The sequence below is a fragment of the Bos javanicus genome, chromosome 4 (genome assembly GCF_032452875.1).
Source record: "Bos javanicus breed banteng chromosome 4, ARS-OSU_banteng_1.0, whole genome shotgun sequence".
NCBI lineage: Eukaryota > Metazoa > Chordata > Mammalia > Artiodactyla > Bovidae > Bos > Bos javanicus.
The window spans coordinates 86967877-86986021 of record NC_083871.1 but is presented as its reverse complement, the minus strand read 5'-3'; the positions used below and the strand labels follow the sequence as shown (position 1 = coordinate 86986021).

Sequence of the window (18145 nt, the reverse complement as noted above, 5' to 3'; positions counted from 1 at the left end):
ATTACTTCAATTTCCAATTAAGAAAAGAATATTTAAAAATGTTACTATTCACAGTCGTTGCTGTATCACATTGATGCTCTGCAAATGGGCAAATCTCATAGTGTACAAGTATAGAGATTGGAAGTGACATTCCTAACTAAGGAATACAAGAGCCCTTCTACAAAAACCTTTTTATTTTGTATTGGTGTATAGCACAATGTTGCGACAGTTTCAGCTGAACGGTGAAGGGACTCAGCCATACACACACACGTGTCCATTCTCCCCCAAACTCCCCTCCCATCCAGGCTGCCACATAACATGGAGCAGAGTTCCATGTGCAACACGGCAGCTCCTTGTTGGTTATCCATTTTAAACACAGCAGAATGTATATGTTCATTCCAAAATCCCTAACTGTCCCTTCCCCGCAACCCCTCCACTGGCAACCATAAGTTCGTTCTCTAAGTCTGTGAGTAAGAGTCCCCTTTTAAACATACCAGGCAAGAGGTTGTTCTCTTTGAAATGATGACCAGGTATCATTCCATTTGTGAGCCCTTCTATTTGTTAAAAAAAAACGTGCTTTGATATTCCCCATGACTGAAAAGTTAGTGCTAAATCCCTATGTGAATATATATATATATACACACATATGATTACCTCAAATAAAATGGATAAAGCTCTTAACTTCCCTTTTCCTTTAATTGCTTCTTCAAAACTTGAAAATCGGTCTGCATCAAAGCAGTAGATCTGCATCTATAAACATAATATTGATGGCTTTATTACAAAGACTTCACAAAAACTTCAGCAAAAAGACAATAAAATAATTAAATAATTTATCAGTTCAATAAGTTCAATTTGAGACATTTTATAAATGATATAATTCTATATTTTGCAAAATTTCAGAATATTTTATTAATTACATGTATACAAAGCTACATTTACTATCAATTACTCTTCAACAAAGAACAAAATATGAAGTTAGACAGATCTAGACCTGAAATTACCACTTTGAGACTGAGCAATTTTCAAATGTAATATATTTACTTTAATTTTTTGGGCTGTATTTTGAGTGGTTTGCAGGATTTTAGTTCTCCAACCAGGGACTGAACCTTCATCCTTGGCAGTGAAAGTACAAAGTCCTACTCCCTGGACTATCATGGAATTTCCAAATAAAATAAATAATCAGATGCTATTTTAATTATTTTGATGGAATTCTTTCAAATACGGTTCAACCTTCCTTGAATGGATGTGACCTACTTGATGGTCTGAGTTACCAGTTTTGGATATTACTGTCTTGAGCTCTACTAAGAGTGAAACCCTCAAGGAATCTCTGCTTCTACCTAAAAAATTCCAAAGGAGTCCTAAATTCCTTTTTTCAAGTCTCTCCTCCTGCTGTGAGGTTATGTGTGTGTGTTCGTCACTCAGTCGTGTCTGACCCTGTGATCCCATGGGCTCTCATGGGTTCACCAGGCTCCTCTGTCTGTGAAATTCCCCAGGCAAGAATACTGGAGTGGTTAGCCATTTCCTTCTCTAGAGATCTTCCTGACCCAAGGATTGAACCCAGGTCTCCCACACTGCAGGCAGAGTCTTCCCTATCTGAGCCACCTTGTTAATTTCTACTTCAGTCCATACATCTATGATAGCCTTCACTCTCTGATAGGTTGATGTTCCTCGTGTCATGGGCTTGGAAATTAGATACAGGTAGTTTAAAGATGTAACTAAGGTAAGAACAGAACCCTCAGAGATGATTAATGTGCAGTGAGGGCTGTGATCAGAGAACTAGTGGGTGTGAAGCAGAAGAAAGCAGTGTCTCCTGTATTGGGTAGTCACCAAAACCTTTCAGCCACCCTGAAGCATGAATGATTCTAAAGCTGGCAAATGAGAAGGCAGAAGAGAAGTGTGTTCAAGTCAGAGGGTCTGGCTAGGAAAAGCCTACAGGCAAGAAAGTATGAGAAGTGTGGAAAACTGAAAGTGTTAGGATTTCAGCTGAGCACATGTGAGAAGAGAAGAGAGATATGAGACTGGAGAAGTGGGCAGGGGTCACAGCAAGAAGGACTGTGAGGTAGTCCCAGCAGTTTGGGCCGGAGGGCAATAGAAAGTCCTTGATGGGGGGGCAGGGCTAAGGGGTAGGGGTGGCCAGTGGAAGGGATTAAGACTGGAGAGAAACTAGCTTCAGGGACATCCAAGTAAGAGACTAAGATGGCTGGAACCTTTTTCTGACCTCACACATCATTTAGGGGCAGAACTGAGGAGATGATTATAGGATGTGAGAGGCCAGGAAAAAAGAGCAATCAAGGATACCCTCTAGTTTCTCCACTTGCACAATTTTTTTTTTTAATGTTTCAGTAAATTATTTTATTTGAGAATGACCTAGCTATTCAATAAACTTCCATCACTTAATTTAGCACAACTCAAGAAACCAAAATCTGGAGAGACAACTTATTATTTTTTTTATTGGAGTATAGTTGCTCCTGCTTGCACAATTATATGGTGAGTGTTTTAAAAAATAAACAACAGGGAGCTCCCTGATGGTCCAGTAATTAGGATTCAGGGCTTTCATTGCTGTGGGCTTCAGTTCCATCCCCAGTTGAAGAACAAAGATTCTGCAAAGCACATGGTTTGGCAAAAAAAAAAAAAGTAAATAAATAAAATAAAACCCATTAATGTTTACAAATTGAATAAAAAGAAACAACAAACAAATGACATCTCTGAGAGATGATTTGAGGGGCTTCTAAATAAGAAAAATATATGAGGTTTAGTACACAGATTCTGTACAATTTTACTGAATCATGGCTTGTGTTATTTTTAGGGTTTTCTTGATTTTCACCTCTGTTCTAAGGAGTACTGTGAGAGAGCTAAACTCTCAGAATTGAGAATGTTACCTGTTTAATGAGTTGATTTTCATATTTCTGACAAACAAGATTTGATAAATATACTTTTCTTTAAGGATATTTAAGAAATTATAAGCCACACATTTGAATGTGTTTATCCACATTATTTTTTAATCCTTTATTAAGTAACTAACTCATTTTATTTTTATTATCAATAAATGCTTTGAATTATAAAAGTAAAAATACAACTTTAACACAGGCAATCTAGAAAGTATGAGAATTTTAAAGGAGAAAAGGTAATAATGCCATCACCCAGAGAAAATTACAATTTATGTTTTCTTGGTTTCCTTCCATTATTTTTACAACAGTAATAATTCAACCTTTCATTTAACCCTCCTAATAACTCTACAGAGAAGTGTTACTACTATTAAGTCAATTTCACAGATGAGAAACAGAAGCTTAGGGAAATTAAATAATTCATACAATGTCATGTCATATAACTACTAACTAAATGTGAAGCCAATATTCAAGCCTCGTCGGTTTGACTTAGACTCTGGACTCTCTCTAGGCCATTAATTAGTTTCACACTTTACAAAATTTAGAATAATAACACTGTATATACTATTTTACCTTCTGCTTTTTAAAAGCATTCATATCTTATGACGAACCTTTTCTGTTAAATAAATCATTCTAAAACAGGATTTTCACAAGATCTATAATAATCCATTGTAATGTAATCATTTCCTTTTGTTTCAACTTTTATTATTGTAAATAAGTCTTTGCCTCCAAATTTTTGAGTATGTCCTTAATTATTCTATAAGACTAAATTGCTATAAATTGAAATGTAAGTATTGAGAATAAAACATCTAAAGCTATTGATAAGAACAAGTGAAATGCTTCCCAGAAAGTCTTGCCAATTTATACCTTCTCCAGACATGTGTGAAAGTGTTCACATTTTTAATTGTATATTACTATGCATTATATTTATTTGCTGATTTTAAATTTGAAACATTTTATCACTTTAATTTGAAGTTTATTGATTTTTTAGTAGTTGAAGTTTCCCTCTTTTTTCCCTAATGGGCTATGGGAAGAATTTCATTCATTCATTCACTCATCAATATTTACTAATCATCTATAATATAATGTGATACTCAGCATTACTAGAAAGTGGAAAATCAACTATAGATCTTATACAGCTCAGTCCAGAGAGAAATGCAGATATTAACCAAGTAAACAAAATATAACTGTATAAATTACAAAGGAATCAAATTATATGTTAAATGAAATCCCAGTGACTTAGAAAATGAAATAGTAAGTAGTGGGACTACTGACTTACCTCTAATGGAAATTTTTGCCCTTCTAAACTATGTTCTGATCCATCAGATGACATATTGCATTTTCCCCAGTGAAAAGCTATCTTGCTTGCTTTGAACACTGTTTCTGAAACCCCTCCACTGAGACGGTAGTCATTAGTGAGATTAATTTCCACTTGAAAAAAAAAAAAACACAATAAATTGACATCTAAGTTTTTGAAAATCAAAATTACAAGTTTAAATTTTAAGGTACATTAAGAACATAATGTATTTGATAAATTTAAAAAATAAGCTACATATTTTGAAAGCTGAACTTTGTAACTGCATAATATACTTAATGTGTCCTACTGCCACAAGTGTAAAATAAATCCAAGACCTTAACTGCCATACAACACTTAAAACAAGAGACAGGCAGTTCACCTACCCTGTGGGTAGCCTACGTTTTTTTTGTTTGGTGTCCAAAACCCTGCTCCTCTAATGCCTCACATGGTGGAGAGGGGACAGTTAAAGCGAGAAGGAACAGAAGACTGGAAAGGAAAGGTCTTTTCTCCAACCTTCTCATGTTCCTGTTTCTCTTCCTTATTAAGCTGCTGCTGCTTTTGTCCCATCTCCTTACGTTTCCAAGCATCACCCCAGGCTTCATCAAGTTTCAGAATTTCTGTCCTAGACTGTGGCAAGGAAGGCGGGAGACCTTTTCCTTTTGAAGGGGTTTTAGCCATCTCATGTTTGAAACCTGGCTGGCAAGTCTCAGAATCTTAAACTCTAGAGATCCCTAGCAGATACCATCTACTATCTGTATTTTAGGAGTCATCTGGGGATTAATGATTCTCTTGAGAGTTTAATGCAGGATTTCAATGTCTCTCAGTCAGATTTAAATAGTCTTTGTTTCATTGGGCAGAAATCACTTTTGGCATTTGGAACTGAATCCAACATACTGCGCAGTGTAAAGACTTCTGAGTAAAACATAATTTCTAGGCTGCATTTTTTTTTTTTCAGCAGACACAGCTAGTTAGAGATATACATTTTCATGAATAATAACAATAGCAACAAATGACAATAATGGTCAACATTCATTTATCACTTATGACATGACAGGCATTACATTACTTTACATGTATTAAATATTTGATCCTACACAATAGAAGGTGATACCATTACAATCCCTATTTTACAAGATAAGGAAATTGGTCACAGCAAGGTTAAGGAACTTGCTCAAGGTTCCACACTGGGCTTTAAATGGCCAGAATTGAACCTAGAAAGTGTGGCTCTAAAGATCAAGTGCTTGACCACACTCCACCAAGAAAAATGAAGCAGAGATTACATGCTTTACTTCTTTGTAACACCCACTAAAACTAGTAATTAAAATGTCTAACATTTAGGACAATATACTATTATATATTTAATTAATAATACATTATCAGTTCAGTTCAGTCGCTCAGTCGTGTCCGACTTTTTGCGACCCCATGAACCGCAGCACGCCAGGCCTCTTATAACATATAAAATTATTCATTCAACAAATACTTATTGAGTGCTTATTATTTGTCAAGCACTGATCCAGAAAAATTCCTACCTTCACAGAATTTAAATTACAATATTCACACAATTATATTAGCAAAATATGGAAAATAGAGAAAAATATCACTTACAATAAAATCACCCCAACATGGCTACTACTATAGTGAATATTTTTTCTAATCTTTTTCCCATGAGTATATTTGCTTTTACATAACTTGTTGATATACATACAATTTCATTTAAAACATAACATCAGAAAAAAATGCTAGCTTTTGTAAACTTCTATTTGTTGCTTACTGGAATTTTTATGACATAATTTGCATACTAAGAAAAAAAGCTTTATTAGAGAGTGCTTCCTAAGTATAGTATATAATTTAAAACTTTCTATCTAGAAGGACCAATAATTTCTTAAAATTCAATTATAGTAGATTGCTTTTTTCACATCCAAATATTGAACATAATATACAACTGAGTAGAAAAAATCAAATAAAATGCACAAGAGAAAGAAATCCTGATTGACTGATTAACCAGTGATAGAGTTATTAAGTTAATTAGCTATATATTATGTTATCTTTATCAGCTCTTCCTGTGGAGGCATCTTTATTGCTATATTACTAGAGAACATTATGACTTTGGTTATTTAATTGTTTGTACACATTTCTAAAGGTCTAAACTTCCAATTTTCTATTTGATTTCTTGTACCCATAGTTTCTATCCAGTTCATACTACATACATCATTCAAAGAAAAATTTAATGAAAATAATCTAAACACATTCTAAGTCTGATAAACATATTAAAGTCAGAAATAAAATGCAAGTATTTTACCTGTTTTCCCAGTGTTATGAATGAATGTGTTTTCCAAAGATGTTTTATCCCAATCCTGAAATTTAAGTTTCTTCAGATTCACATTTACTTGTGTAAGATCTTCATCAATATTGATAGGAGACTGTTTGGGGCTATTACATGTTGGATATTTCTTTCCCCAATTTTTTTGATTCAGTGCTCCTAGAGGAAAAAATGGCAATAAGTTTGGTTTTTAAATAATTACGCAAAAGCTAAATTTTATGTTTATAAAGTAGTTAATGTTACATAAAAATAGACAGAACATAGGGAAAAACTGAGACATCTTTAAACCAATTCTTAAGAGCAATTACAATTGGTCTCTGTATTCACGGGTTTCACAACTGCAAATTCCACCAACCTCAGAGCAAAAATATTTGGGAAAAAACTCCAGAATGTTCCAAGGAAACTTTAATTTGCCAAGTGCTGACAACTATTTACATAGCATTTACATCGTATATGCAACTGTTTACACAGCATTGATATTGTATTCAGTTCAATTCAGTCCCTCAGTTGTGTCTGACTCTTTGAGACCCCATGGACTGCAGAACGCCAGGCCTCCTTGTCCGCCAGGCCTCCTTGTCCGTCACCAACTCCTACAGTTTACTCAAATTCATGTCCATTGAGTCGGTGATTCCATCCAGCCATTTCATCCTCTGTTGTCTCCTTCTCCTCCTGCCTTCAATCTTTCCCAGCATCAGGGTCTTTTCAAACGAGTCAGTTTTTCACATCACCTGGCCAAAGTATTGGAGCTTCAGCTTCAATATCAGTCCTTCCAATGAACACTCAGGACTGATCTCCTTTAGGATGGACAGGTTGGATTTCTTTGCAGTCCAAGGGACTCTCAAGAGTCTTCTCCAACACCACAGTTCAAAAGCATCAATTCTTCAGCGCTCAGCTTTCTTTATACTCCAACTCTCATATCCATACATGACTACTGGAAAAACCATAGCCTTGACTAGACAGACCTTTGTTGGCAAAGTAATGTCTCTGATTTTTAATATGCTATCTGGGTTGGTCATAACTTTCCTTCCAAGGAGCAAGCGTCTTTTAATTTCATGGCTGCAGTCACCATCTGCAGTGATTTTGGAGCCCCCCAAAAATAAAGTCTGCCACTGTTTCCATTGTTTCCCCATCTATTTGCCATGAAGTGATGGGACCAGAGGCCATGATTTTATAGTTTTCTGAATGTTGAGCTTTAAGCCAACTTTTTCACTCTCCTCTTTCACTTTCATCAACTGCTCTTTAGTTCTTCCTCACTTTCTGCCATAGAGTGGTGTCATCTGCATATCTGAGGTTATTGATATTTCTCCTGGCAATCTTCATTCCAGGTTGTGCTTCATCCAGCCCAGCGTTTCTCATGATGTACTCTGCATATAAGTTAAATAAGCAGGGTGACAATATATAACCTTGACGTACTCCTTTTCCTATTTGGAACCAGTCTGTTGTTCCATGTCCGGTTCTAACTGTTGCTTCCTGACCTGCATACAGATTTCTCAAGAGGCAGGTCAGGTGGTCTGGTAATCCCACCTCTTTCAGAATTTTCCACAGTTTGTTGTGATCTATACAGTCAAAGGCTTTGGCTTAGTCAATAAAGCAGAAATAGATGTTTTTTTTGGAACTCTCTTGCTTTTTCAGTGATCCAGTGGATGTTGGCAATTTGATCTCTGGTTCCTTTGTCTTTTCTAAAGCCAGCTTCAACATCTGCAAGTTCAATACTTGCAGAAGCTGAAGCCTGGCTTGGAGAATTTTGAGCATTACTTACTAGCGTGTGAGATGAGTGCAATTGTGGAGTAGTTTGGACATCCTTTGTCATTGTCTTTCTTTCAGACTGGAATGAAAACTGACCTTTTCCAGTCCTGTGGCCACTGCTGAGTTTTCCAAATTTGCTGGCATATTGAGTGCAGCACTTTCACAGCATCATCTTTTAGGATTTGAAATAGCTTAACTGGAATTCTATCACCTCCACTAGCTTTGTTCTTAGTGATGCTTCCTAAGGCCCACTTCACTTCACATTCCAGGAAGTTTGGCTCTGGGCTGTGAAGATGTTTTTTGTACAGTTCTTCTGTGTATTTTTCCCACCTCTTCTTAATATCTTCTGCTTCTGTTAGGTCCATACCATTTCTGTACTTCACTGAGCCCATCTTTGCATGAAGTGTTCCCTTGGTTCCCTAATTTTCTTGAAGAGATCTCTAGTCTTTCCCATTCTATTGTTTTCCTCTATTTCTTTGCACTGATCATTGAGGGAGGCTTTCTTACCTCTCCTTGCTATTCTTTGGAACTCTGCATTCAAATGGGTATATCTATCTTTTTCTCCTTTGTTTTTTGCTTCTTTTCTTTTCACAACTATTTGTAAGGCCTCCTCAGAAAGCCATTTTGCTTTTTTGCCTTTTTCTTGAGGATGGTCTTGATCCCTGTCCTCTGTACAATTGAGCCACATTGTATTAGTTATTATAAATAATCTAGAGATGATTTGAAGACTATGGAAGCATGTATATAGGCGATATGAAAATACTACACCATTTTATATAAGGGATTTGCACGTCCACAAATTTTGGTATCCGAAGGAATCCTGGAACAATCCCTCTCTGATATTGAGAAACAACTGTATTCCTAGATTTAGATTCTGGGTTTTAATATGGTACATCATGAGAACAAGAGAAGGGGTCAACAAGACCCTTGTTTAGCCATCACACTCATACAAATCCACAGAAAATCCATTTGTCTTATCAGATGTTAGTCCTAACCCAGGGGTCCAGATTAAAACATGTCCAGTTGATAGGAGTTAGATTATGATCTGACTTCCTTAGCACTCTCCATGGGGTGAAGGTGGACGCTGTAGACTATATGTCATCCCAGCCATTGACTGATTTGGTTTAATTTCCATTTATGTGTGTGTTGTGTGTTAGTCACTCAGTCGTGTCTGACTCTGCAATCCCATGCAATCCCACTCTGTAGCCAGCCAGGCTCCTCTGTCCATGAAATTCTCCAGGCAAGAATACTGGAGTAGATAGTCATTCCCTTCTCCAGGGGATCTTCCTGACCCAGGGATCAAACCCCAGTCTCCTGCATTGCAGGCAGATTCTTTACCATCTGAGCCACCAGGGAAGCCCAAATTTCCATCTGCTCAGGGTCTCATTTATATAAACATAATCATCTCGGCTATCTTTGAAATATCTCTTTCTTTTCCCTCTTTTCTTTTTTTCTGGTCATAAAAGTTAACAGACTTTGTTGTTTAACAAGAAGAAAAATAAAACAGGGCTTTCCAGAATTTTGTTTACTGTAAAGTGAATTTTCATCTGTTCCACAGGAAGAACAGTCCTCTCAACCAAAATTGCCCTGTAATTTTGCCTTTATTTCAACACTACCTGAAGCCATAAACCATCTCTCATAACCTTACCTCACTGGATATTAACTGAGCTAAGTACACACGCAGTGCTAAGAATAGGTATGTCTTATTTAATGTTCATTTATTAAAATACAGGAAATGTTGCAGATCCAAGTCTCAACCTTTTCTCTGGCTAAACTCTAGCATTTCTGCAGCCATTCCATGAAAGAGAATGCAGCACCATTTTCAGCTTCTTCCTTTCAAATGCTTTTCTTTTTGAACATGAGTATGGGTAAGGCCAAGATTTTAGACTATTGATGTTTAGAGAAATTATAAGAAAACATACTATCCATACAACTCTAGTCTATACCATCTTTTTGGGATAAGGCAATCAGAGAGGATGACTTTCACTCAAGCTGTCATTGTGTGCTAAAGCTCATTTTGCATAATTTAACCCAGGAAAGAAATAATAATTAATCACACCATGGAATTGCCTGCATAGCCTGGGAAAATTAGGCAATTCATCTCCTAGTGAGGCATTCACCAGAATCAATAATAGGTGCTGAAAACTTATTTTGTTTTAAAATCTTAGCTCTAAGCTTAGAGTGCTTGAATACAATATGCTTTAAATATGCACAGTGATGCACATTTTGGCTTCTAGGAACAACTTTAAAGAATTGAGTAATAATACTATGTTAATTTCACTGTAAGGAACATTGGCATGGAGACAAGAAAGCACTGCTTGTTTTACTCATGTCATTGTAAGCGAAACAAGAGAGAGAAACTGCGGTATGAATCAATAAAGCTCTTCCTATTAAATTTTTAAAAACAGTACAATAAATTCTGAGCACACTTAGGAAGAGTCTGATAGTTGTGATGCATAGAAACACAAAATTTTAAGTCCCTAGTAACACTGAATACGATTTATAACCTGTTTTGTCCATAATATTTTGTGCTCATCTTTATGTGGATTCTAACTTAGCACATCCATAACTGAACACTTGATTTCTGCCCTACTGGTTAGTGCCTCCTACGTTCACTGTCGTTCATAAACACAGAAGTCATCCTCATGCCTCTGTTTCCTCCTCAGCAAGCCCTTTGGGATCTACCTTCAAAATATTTCCTTAATTAGGTCGTTTCTCATCTCCACTGTTAGTGCCCTAGTCCAAGCTACCCTCATTCCTGGCCTGAAGTCTTGCTGTTCCACAAGCAGCATCACCATCAACTAGGAGATTGTTAGGAGAGTCAGGTCTCCACTGCAGCTTCACCAAGTCAGAATCTACATTTTAACACAATCTGCAGGAGATTCATATACACATTAAATTTTTACAAACAATGACTTAGACATATCCAGTAGTCATGGATGTGAGAGTTGGATCATAAAGAAGGCTAAATACTGAAGAATTGATGTTTTCAAACTGTGGTGGTGAAGAATACTCTTGAGAGCTCCTTGGACAACAAGGAGATCAAATCAGTCAATCTTAAAGGAAATCAACCCTGAACATTCATTGGAAGGACTGATGCTGAAGCTGAAGCTCCAATACTTTGGCCACCTGATGAGAAAAACCAACTCATTGGAAAAAGACCCTGTTGCTGGGAAAGATTGAGAGCAGGAGGAGAAGGGGGCAACAGAGGATGAGATGGTTGGATGGCATCATACACTCAATGGGCATTAGTTTGAGCAAACTCTGGGAGACAGTGAAAGACAAGGAAGCCTGGCATGCTGCAATCCATGGAGTTGCAAAGAGTCGGACATGGCTTAGCAACTAAACAACAATAAAGTGACCCATGTCTACCATGAGATAATACAGGTTAAGCTACTAAATTTGTAGTAATTTGCTGTGTGGCGTAAGAAAACTAATGCAATCTGTAGCTAGTCATCTTTTAAAGCACATGTTAGATTACACATAACTCCTTGACTTGCTGCTGCTGCTGCTGCTAAGTCGCTTCAGTCATGTCCGACCCTGTGCGGCCCCATGGAGGGCAGCCCATTAGGCTCCCCCGTCCCTGGGATTCTCCAGGCAAGAACACTGGAGTGGGTTGCCATTTCCTTCTCCAATGCATGAAAGTGAAAAGTGAAAGTGAATTCGCTCAGTCCTGTCCGACTCTTACGACCCCACGGACTGCGGTCCACCAGGCTCCTCCATCCATGGGATTTTCCAGGCAAGAGTGCTGGAGTGGGGTGCCATTGACTTAGGTCCTTCCAATGCATTTTCATATTAGAATAAAATATATAGACTCTTTCCCAGGGCTGACAGACCCTGTATGATGTCACCAGTCACATCCACTCGGATCTCATTTTCTGCCACTCTGTGGTGATGACTCTCTATTCCAGCCACACTGACTTCTTTTCTGTTCCTTAAGCATGAGAAGCCTCGGGGCTTACCACTTGCTGCCACTCACTTTCTGGAATCTTCTGCCCCATTTGTTTGCAAGGCTTCTTCTGATCAGGTCTCTGCCCAAATGCATCTCTTTAGAGAGAGGCTTTCTCTAAACAATCTGTATAAAATACACTTCCCTTCCTCAGCAATTCTCAATCACTTCTCCTATTTTATTTTTCTTCTCCTAAGTTACTAACTGGGGCTTCCTAAGTAGTGCTAGTGGTAAAGAATCTGCCTGCCAATGCAGGAGACATAAGAGACGTGGGTTTGACCCCTGGGTGGGAAAGACTGCCTGGAGCAGGGCATGGCAACCCACTCCAGTATTCTTGCCCGGAAAATCCCATAGACAGAGGAGCTTGGTGGGCTATAGTTCATGGGGTCGCAAAGAGTTGGACATCACTGAAGCGCCAGCACAGCACAGCACAAGATACTAATTATGTTTATTTATTTGTTTCCACACTCCAGCATCTAGAGAAAAGCCTGGCACATGGGAGGTATTCAATAAATGTTTGTTGAATGACTGAATCAGACAAAAAAATGTTATATTAAGAACATTTTTTAATATATATTTTAAATAAAATGTCTTTCATTTTATTAGGCTGAGCTCACAGGGGTCTAACATAGGATGAAAATACGAAAAAAAAAAGAAAGAAAACTGACCAACTAAAGAACATTTCTAAATTCAACTGTAGGCCACATCTACCTGTCTGTTATATGACAATTTTGTTGAGTAGTCCCAACTAAACTTCTGCTAAAGGATCTCAAGAAAGATCTGATGTCCACACTGGGTGTTGTCTGACGGTATACGATCCCGAGTCACTGGATTATGTTTGAAGTGCATCAAATGACTACACTGAGTGTGGACTCAGTTTAAATCACCTACTAGCTCATCATGCCAACTACAGCATAGGTTCAGGAAGACTCCTTAATTTCTGTGATTAAAAGACAAAAGAGTTAGAACAGGGAAAAGAAAATTTCTCAGTGAAAAGGTTGTAAAACAGAAAAAGTCCAAAGATATAAGACCTTGATGTTATTTTTGCAATGGACTCTGAAAAAAGGATGTTTCAGATACTCATAAGTAGAAATCCAGGAAAAGAAAATTGTGTTAAAATTGTGCACAAGGATGAAACATAAATCAAAGAAGCATTAAATATACTTTAGCTGTTTTGATAATGAAGCAATATTTAACCCTATGCTTAAATATTATTTTTAAAATTCCCAAATTAATGTTTTTAATTTTGCAGTTGGAGACTGCAGTCCATGTAGTAATTAAAGCCAGGATGATGTATCCAAGAAAGCAGGTGTACAGAATTGATTAGAACTATACTGTATCACTTGAGAGTTATTAACAAATGTTGTGAAGGAAGAAATTAGGATATGCATTGTCATTGCAGCAGAAGATCAGCACGGTGATTTACCCATCAGGAGGACTGCAGACTACTAAATGACAGCTCTGGAGAATTAAATTATTCATTCACATAGTCGTCCATTCTTTCATGCATTTATTGACTCACCTGAATTAGTGCCACCCCTATGAATTTCCTGTGCTCACCTCTACTTGAGCACTTCACAGACTGTCTGTTGTTTGTCAACTTATCTATCACATCTATATCTTATCACCAAACTCTGAGTCTGGCACACGGTAGACACAAATTAAGTGCTTGGGCAATAAACTTTGAACACAAAGAGAATATATCCAGTATTTACATCCTATGCACTCTTGATTCCAAGCAGAATGGAAAGCAATTGTAGGCTCTGTAGGAAATATGCATGAGTTCAAGTTTGTTTGATCCTTGTTTATTCTTTCATTCCAGAAGGTTGGGAATGTGTTCAATAAAAAATAAGACAAGTGCATAAAGGAGTAGATGGGATGAAAGAAGGTAAACACGGTTATCAACGCATGCAATGCAGGTTTTGAGGGACGGACAGAATCCAGAAGGCAGAGGGCAACTGAGAGCATGTCTGCTTGGGTGATGAGCCTGAGCAAACTCACTGTGGGAGAAAAGTGCAGGCAATGCTCAGAGAGAAGTGAGGAGGGAGTGAATGCCTCTTTACCGAGGGAGACTGAAAGGCAGGCTGTAATCAGATGTAGTTAGGGAGGCCAGTGGGAGGCACTGAGGCTTTGGAACACTAAGGAGCTCACTGTTGCCTCATCAGAGAGGTTGAACTGGCAGGAATGCAGGATGAGCAGGAAGAGGGAGGCTGCATAATGAGTGGACACTTCCACTGGCATCTTCTATGTGTCTTCATCTGATTTGATAAAGTTAGTTGCTCTGTTGTATCTGACTCTTTGCAACTGCATGAACTATATAGCCTGCCAGGCTCCCCTGTCCATAGAATTTTCCAAGCAAGAGTACCAGAATGGATTGCCATTTCCTTCTCCAAGGGATCTTCCTGATATAGGGATTGAACCCAGGTCTTCAGCATTGCAGGCAGACTCTTCTCTGTCTGAGCCACCAGGGAAGCCCAATCCCAGTGCAATGGACTGAAGGTTTAAGTCCCTCCAAAATTTATATGTTAGAATCCTACTCTCCATGTGATAGCCTTTGGAGGATTAGGTCATAAAGGCTCTGACTGACATCAAGGATTAGTGCCTTTATTAAAGATACCCCAGAGAGATCCCTCGCCCCTCCTAAATATGAGGTTACAGTGAAAAAACAGTGATCTAAGAAACAGCCCTCACTAGATACAAAGTCTGCTGGTGCCTTGACCTTTAACTTTCGGTTCTTCAGAACTGTGATAAATAAACTTCTGTTGTTTATAAGCCACCAGTCTATGGTATTTTGTTGTAGAAGCCTGAATGGCTAAGATAGCCTGGATCTATTTGGAATACAGTATGTTTCTGTTTCTTGCTCATACTGTAATTTCACAGAACCTTTCTTAGAACCTGGCACTTAAGGCCTAAATAAATATTTCCTGAATGAACAATAGTTCAAGAAAATATCTATAGTTACCTGTACTTCAATATCTTTGTACTATACACCTTCTAAATAGGAGCACATTCTAAAAAACATTTTGTGTAGGAAAGTATTTATTACTCCATCAGTGTCCAGCATAAAAATATCAACTGGGGAAAAATAGAGTTTAAAATAAAGAAGGGTGAGTAAAATACCAATGCATACTTTTTAATATTTGAAAAGTGAGAAAATGATGAAAATGAAAATCAAAGGAAAAAAAATCTTTGTTCCCCTCTTTTTTACACGATTCTTGAGTCTAATCTTCCAGTATCAGAAAAGTTAATAAAATAATTAAAATATAGTATAAAGCATTCAGCAAAGATCCACTGAAATTCATATAAACATGATTTAAAATCCCAATGTTTATTTCTTTTCAAGGTTACCATAAATTACTGATATTTAACAAGATTTGAATAACAGAAGACTTGGAACTGATTCTTCAAAAATCAAGATATTGTTAAGAAAAACGTATACTGCTTTTAATCTTAATGGATTTCTTGTCTAGTCCAGATTTTGATGTAAGAAAACATTTGTGCCTGTACATATTTACATATAAAATATTATTAAGAGGAAAATATAAATGTAATATTAGAATGTAGACTACAATAATGATTGTGGCATTAATGCAAGTAACTGCTTTGAATAAACTCCTCTCAAGATTCCATATGCCATAAATCAAAGCTTTATAAAGTACACTGGACTTGCTTCATAGGTACTAACAAATACACCAAAAGCTAAATGTGTAAGTCACTGAAGTAGCACAAAGTTATCAGCAGTGAGATGTCATAGATTCAAATTTCAGTTTATTTAAATACAGAAATGAAGTAAATCAGTGTTACTTTCAATAAAAATATAGCATATAACTGTACTCCAGCAAAATGGATAAATATATTTAGGTATGTAAACACTTTTCAGATGATATAATCAGCTGCTTTAGAAAGTGGGTTTCCTCAAAGATAAGAAAATAAACTCCCAAAGTACTGAGCAACAGTCATTGAATGATTTCATGTCACACCAGTAAATATCTTCACATAATTTGAAAGCAAAGGAAGAAAGATGTCCGAGGTAACTTTCCATGTTGAGAAGAAGAATGAGGATGTATTTTTATAAGCATAAATCGGCATGCCAGCTTATGGTTTTGGTTAAAGAGAGGTTTCCAGAGCTAGAGAAATCAAAGCAGTTGGCAAATATAAATTATGGTTGCTATTAAAAATGTGCTGAAAGCAGATAAAATGCAAACAATTTCAGCATGACACGTTGTTTAGTCAGGACGGCATTTTCCATTATTATCTGCCCTAATGGGATGCTGACATTAGGGCAGCAGAGAAGCTTTGCAAGCCTGGCAGATACATCCAACTGACAGAGGGTTACAAATGTCAGGGAAGGTACTTATCAATTTATACAGGAAAAGGCTAGCACAAGATTTCCTTAAGGACTATATTAAAGAAGATTATTAGCTAATGCTCAGTAAAAATAAATACAGGGAGTGATTAGAAATTTACTTCCAAGTTACTGTCTAAAATTTTATGACTTTTTCTTCTTTAGAAGAGAAGCAAAAAGCAAAGGAGAAAAGAAAAGATATACCCATTTGAATGCAGAATTCCAAATAATAGCAAGGAGAGAAAAGAAAGCCTTCCTCAATGATCAGTGCAAAGAAATAGAGGGAAACAGTAGAATGGGAAAGACTAGAGATCTCTTCAAGAAGATTAGAGATACCAAGGGAACATTTCATGCAAAGATGGGCTCGATAAAGGACAGAAATGGTATGGACCTAAGAGAAGCAGAAGATATTAAGAAGAGGTGGCAAGAATACACAGAAGACCTGTACAAAAAAAGATCTTCATGACTCAGATGATCACGATGGTGTGATCACTCACCTAGAGCCAGACATCTTGGAATGGGAAGTCAATTCTTAGTGATGCTTAGGAAGCATCATTACGAACAAAGCTAGTGGATGTGATGGAATTCCAGTTGAGTTATTTCAAATCCTAAAAGATGATGTTGTGAAAGTGCTGCACTCAATGTGTCAGCAAATTTGGAAAACTCAGCAGTGGCCACAGGACTGGAAAAAGTCAGTTTTCATTCCAATCCCAAAGAAAGGCAATGCCAAAGAATGCTCAAACTACCGCACAATTGCACTCATCTCACATGCTAGTAAAGTAATGCTCAAAATTCTCCAAGCCAGGCTTCAGCAATATGTGAACCGTGAATTTCCAAATGTTCAAGCTGGTTTTAGAAAAGGCAGAGGAACCAGAGATCAAATTGTCAACATCCGCTGGATCATGGAAAAAGCAAGAGAGTTCCAGAAAACATCTATTTCTGCTTTATTGACTGTGCCAAAGCCTTTGACTATGTGGATCACAACAAACTGTGGAAAATTCTGAAAGAGATGGGAATACCAGACCACCTGACCTGCCTCTTGAGAAAGCTGTATGAAGGTCAGGAAGCAACAGTTAGAACTGGACACAGAACAACAGACTGGTTCCAAATAGGAAAAGGAGTATGCCAAGGCTGTACATTGTCACGCTGCTTACTTAGCTTATATGCAGAGTACATCATGAGAAAAGCTGGGCTGCATGAAGCACAAGCTGGCATCAAGATTGCCAGGAGAAATATCAGTAAACTCAGATATGCAGATGACACCACCCTTATGGCAGAAAGTGAAGAAGAACTAAAGAGCCTCTTGATGAAAGTGAAAGAGAGTGAAAAAGTTGGCCTAAAGCTTAACATTCAGAAAACTAAGATCATGGCATCCGGTCCCATCACTTCATGGGAAATAGATGGGGAAACAATGGAAACAGTGGCAGACTTTATTTTTGTGGGCTCCAAAATCACTGCAGATGGTGATTGCAGCAATGAAATTAAAAGACGCTTACTCCTTGGAAGGAAAGTTATGACCAACCTAGACAGCATATTAAAAAGCAGAGACATTACTTTGTCAACAAAGGTCCATCTAGTCAAGGCTATGGTTTTTCCAGTGGTCATGTATGGATGTGAGAGTTGG

The 18145-nt window shown here is 37.4% G+C and overlaps 1 protein-coding gene across 6 annotated transcripts in view; it reads right to left on the bottom strand.

The window, feature by feature from the left end:
• PTPRZ1 (protein tyrosine phosphatase receptor type Z1) overlaps positions 1–18145 on the bottom strand; it is a 208435-nt gene that overhangs the window by 84389 nt on the left and 105901 nt on the right. For all 6 annotated transcript variants that reach the window (XM_061414539.1, XM_061414541.1, XM_061414540.1 and 3 more), the window contains exons 3-5: positions 6461–6640; positions 4144–4295; positions 634–729 (exon numbers count right to left, since the gene is read on the bottom strand). In XM_061414539.1, coding sequence (XP_061270523.1) covers positions 634–729; positions 4144–4295; positions 6461–6640 — 428 coding nt within the window. The remainder of the gene's footprint in view (positions 1–633; positions 730–4143; positions 4296–6460; positions 6641–18145) is intronic.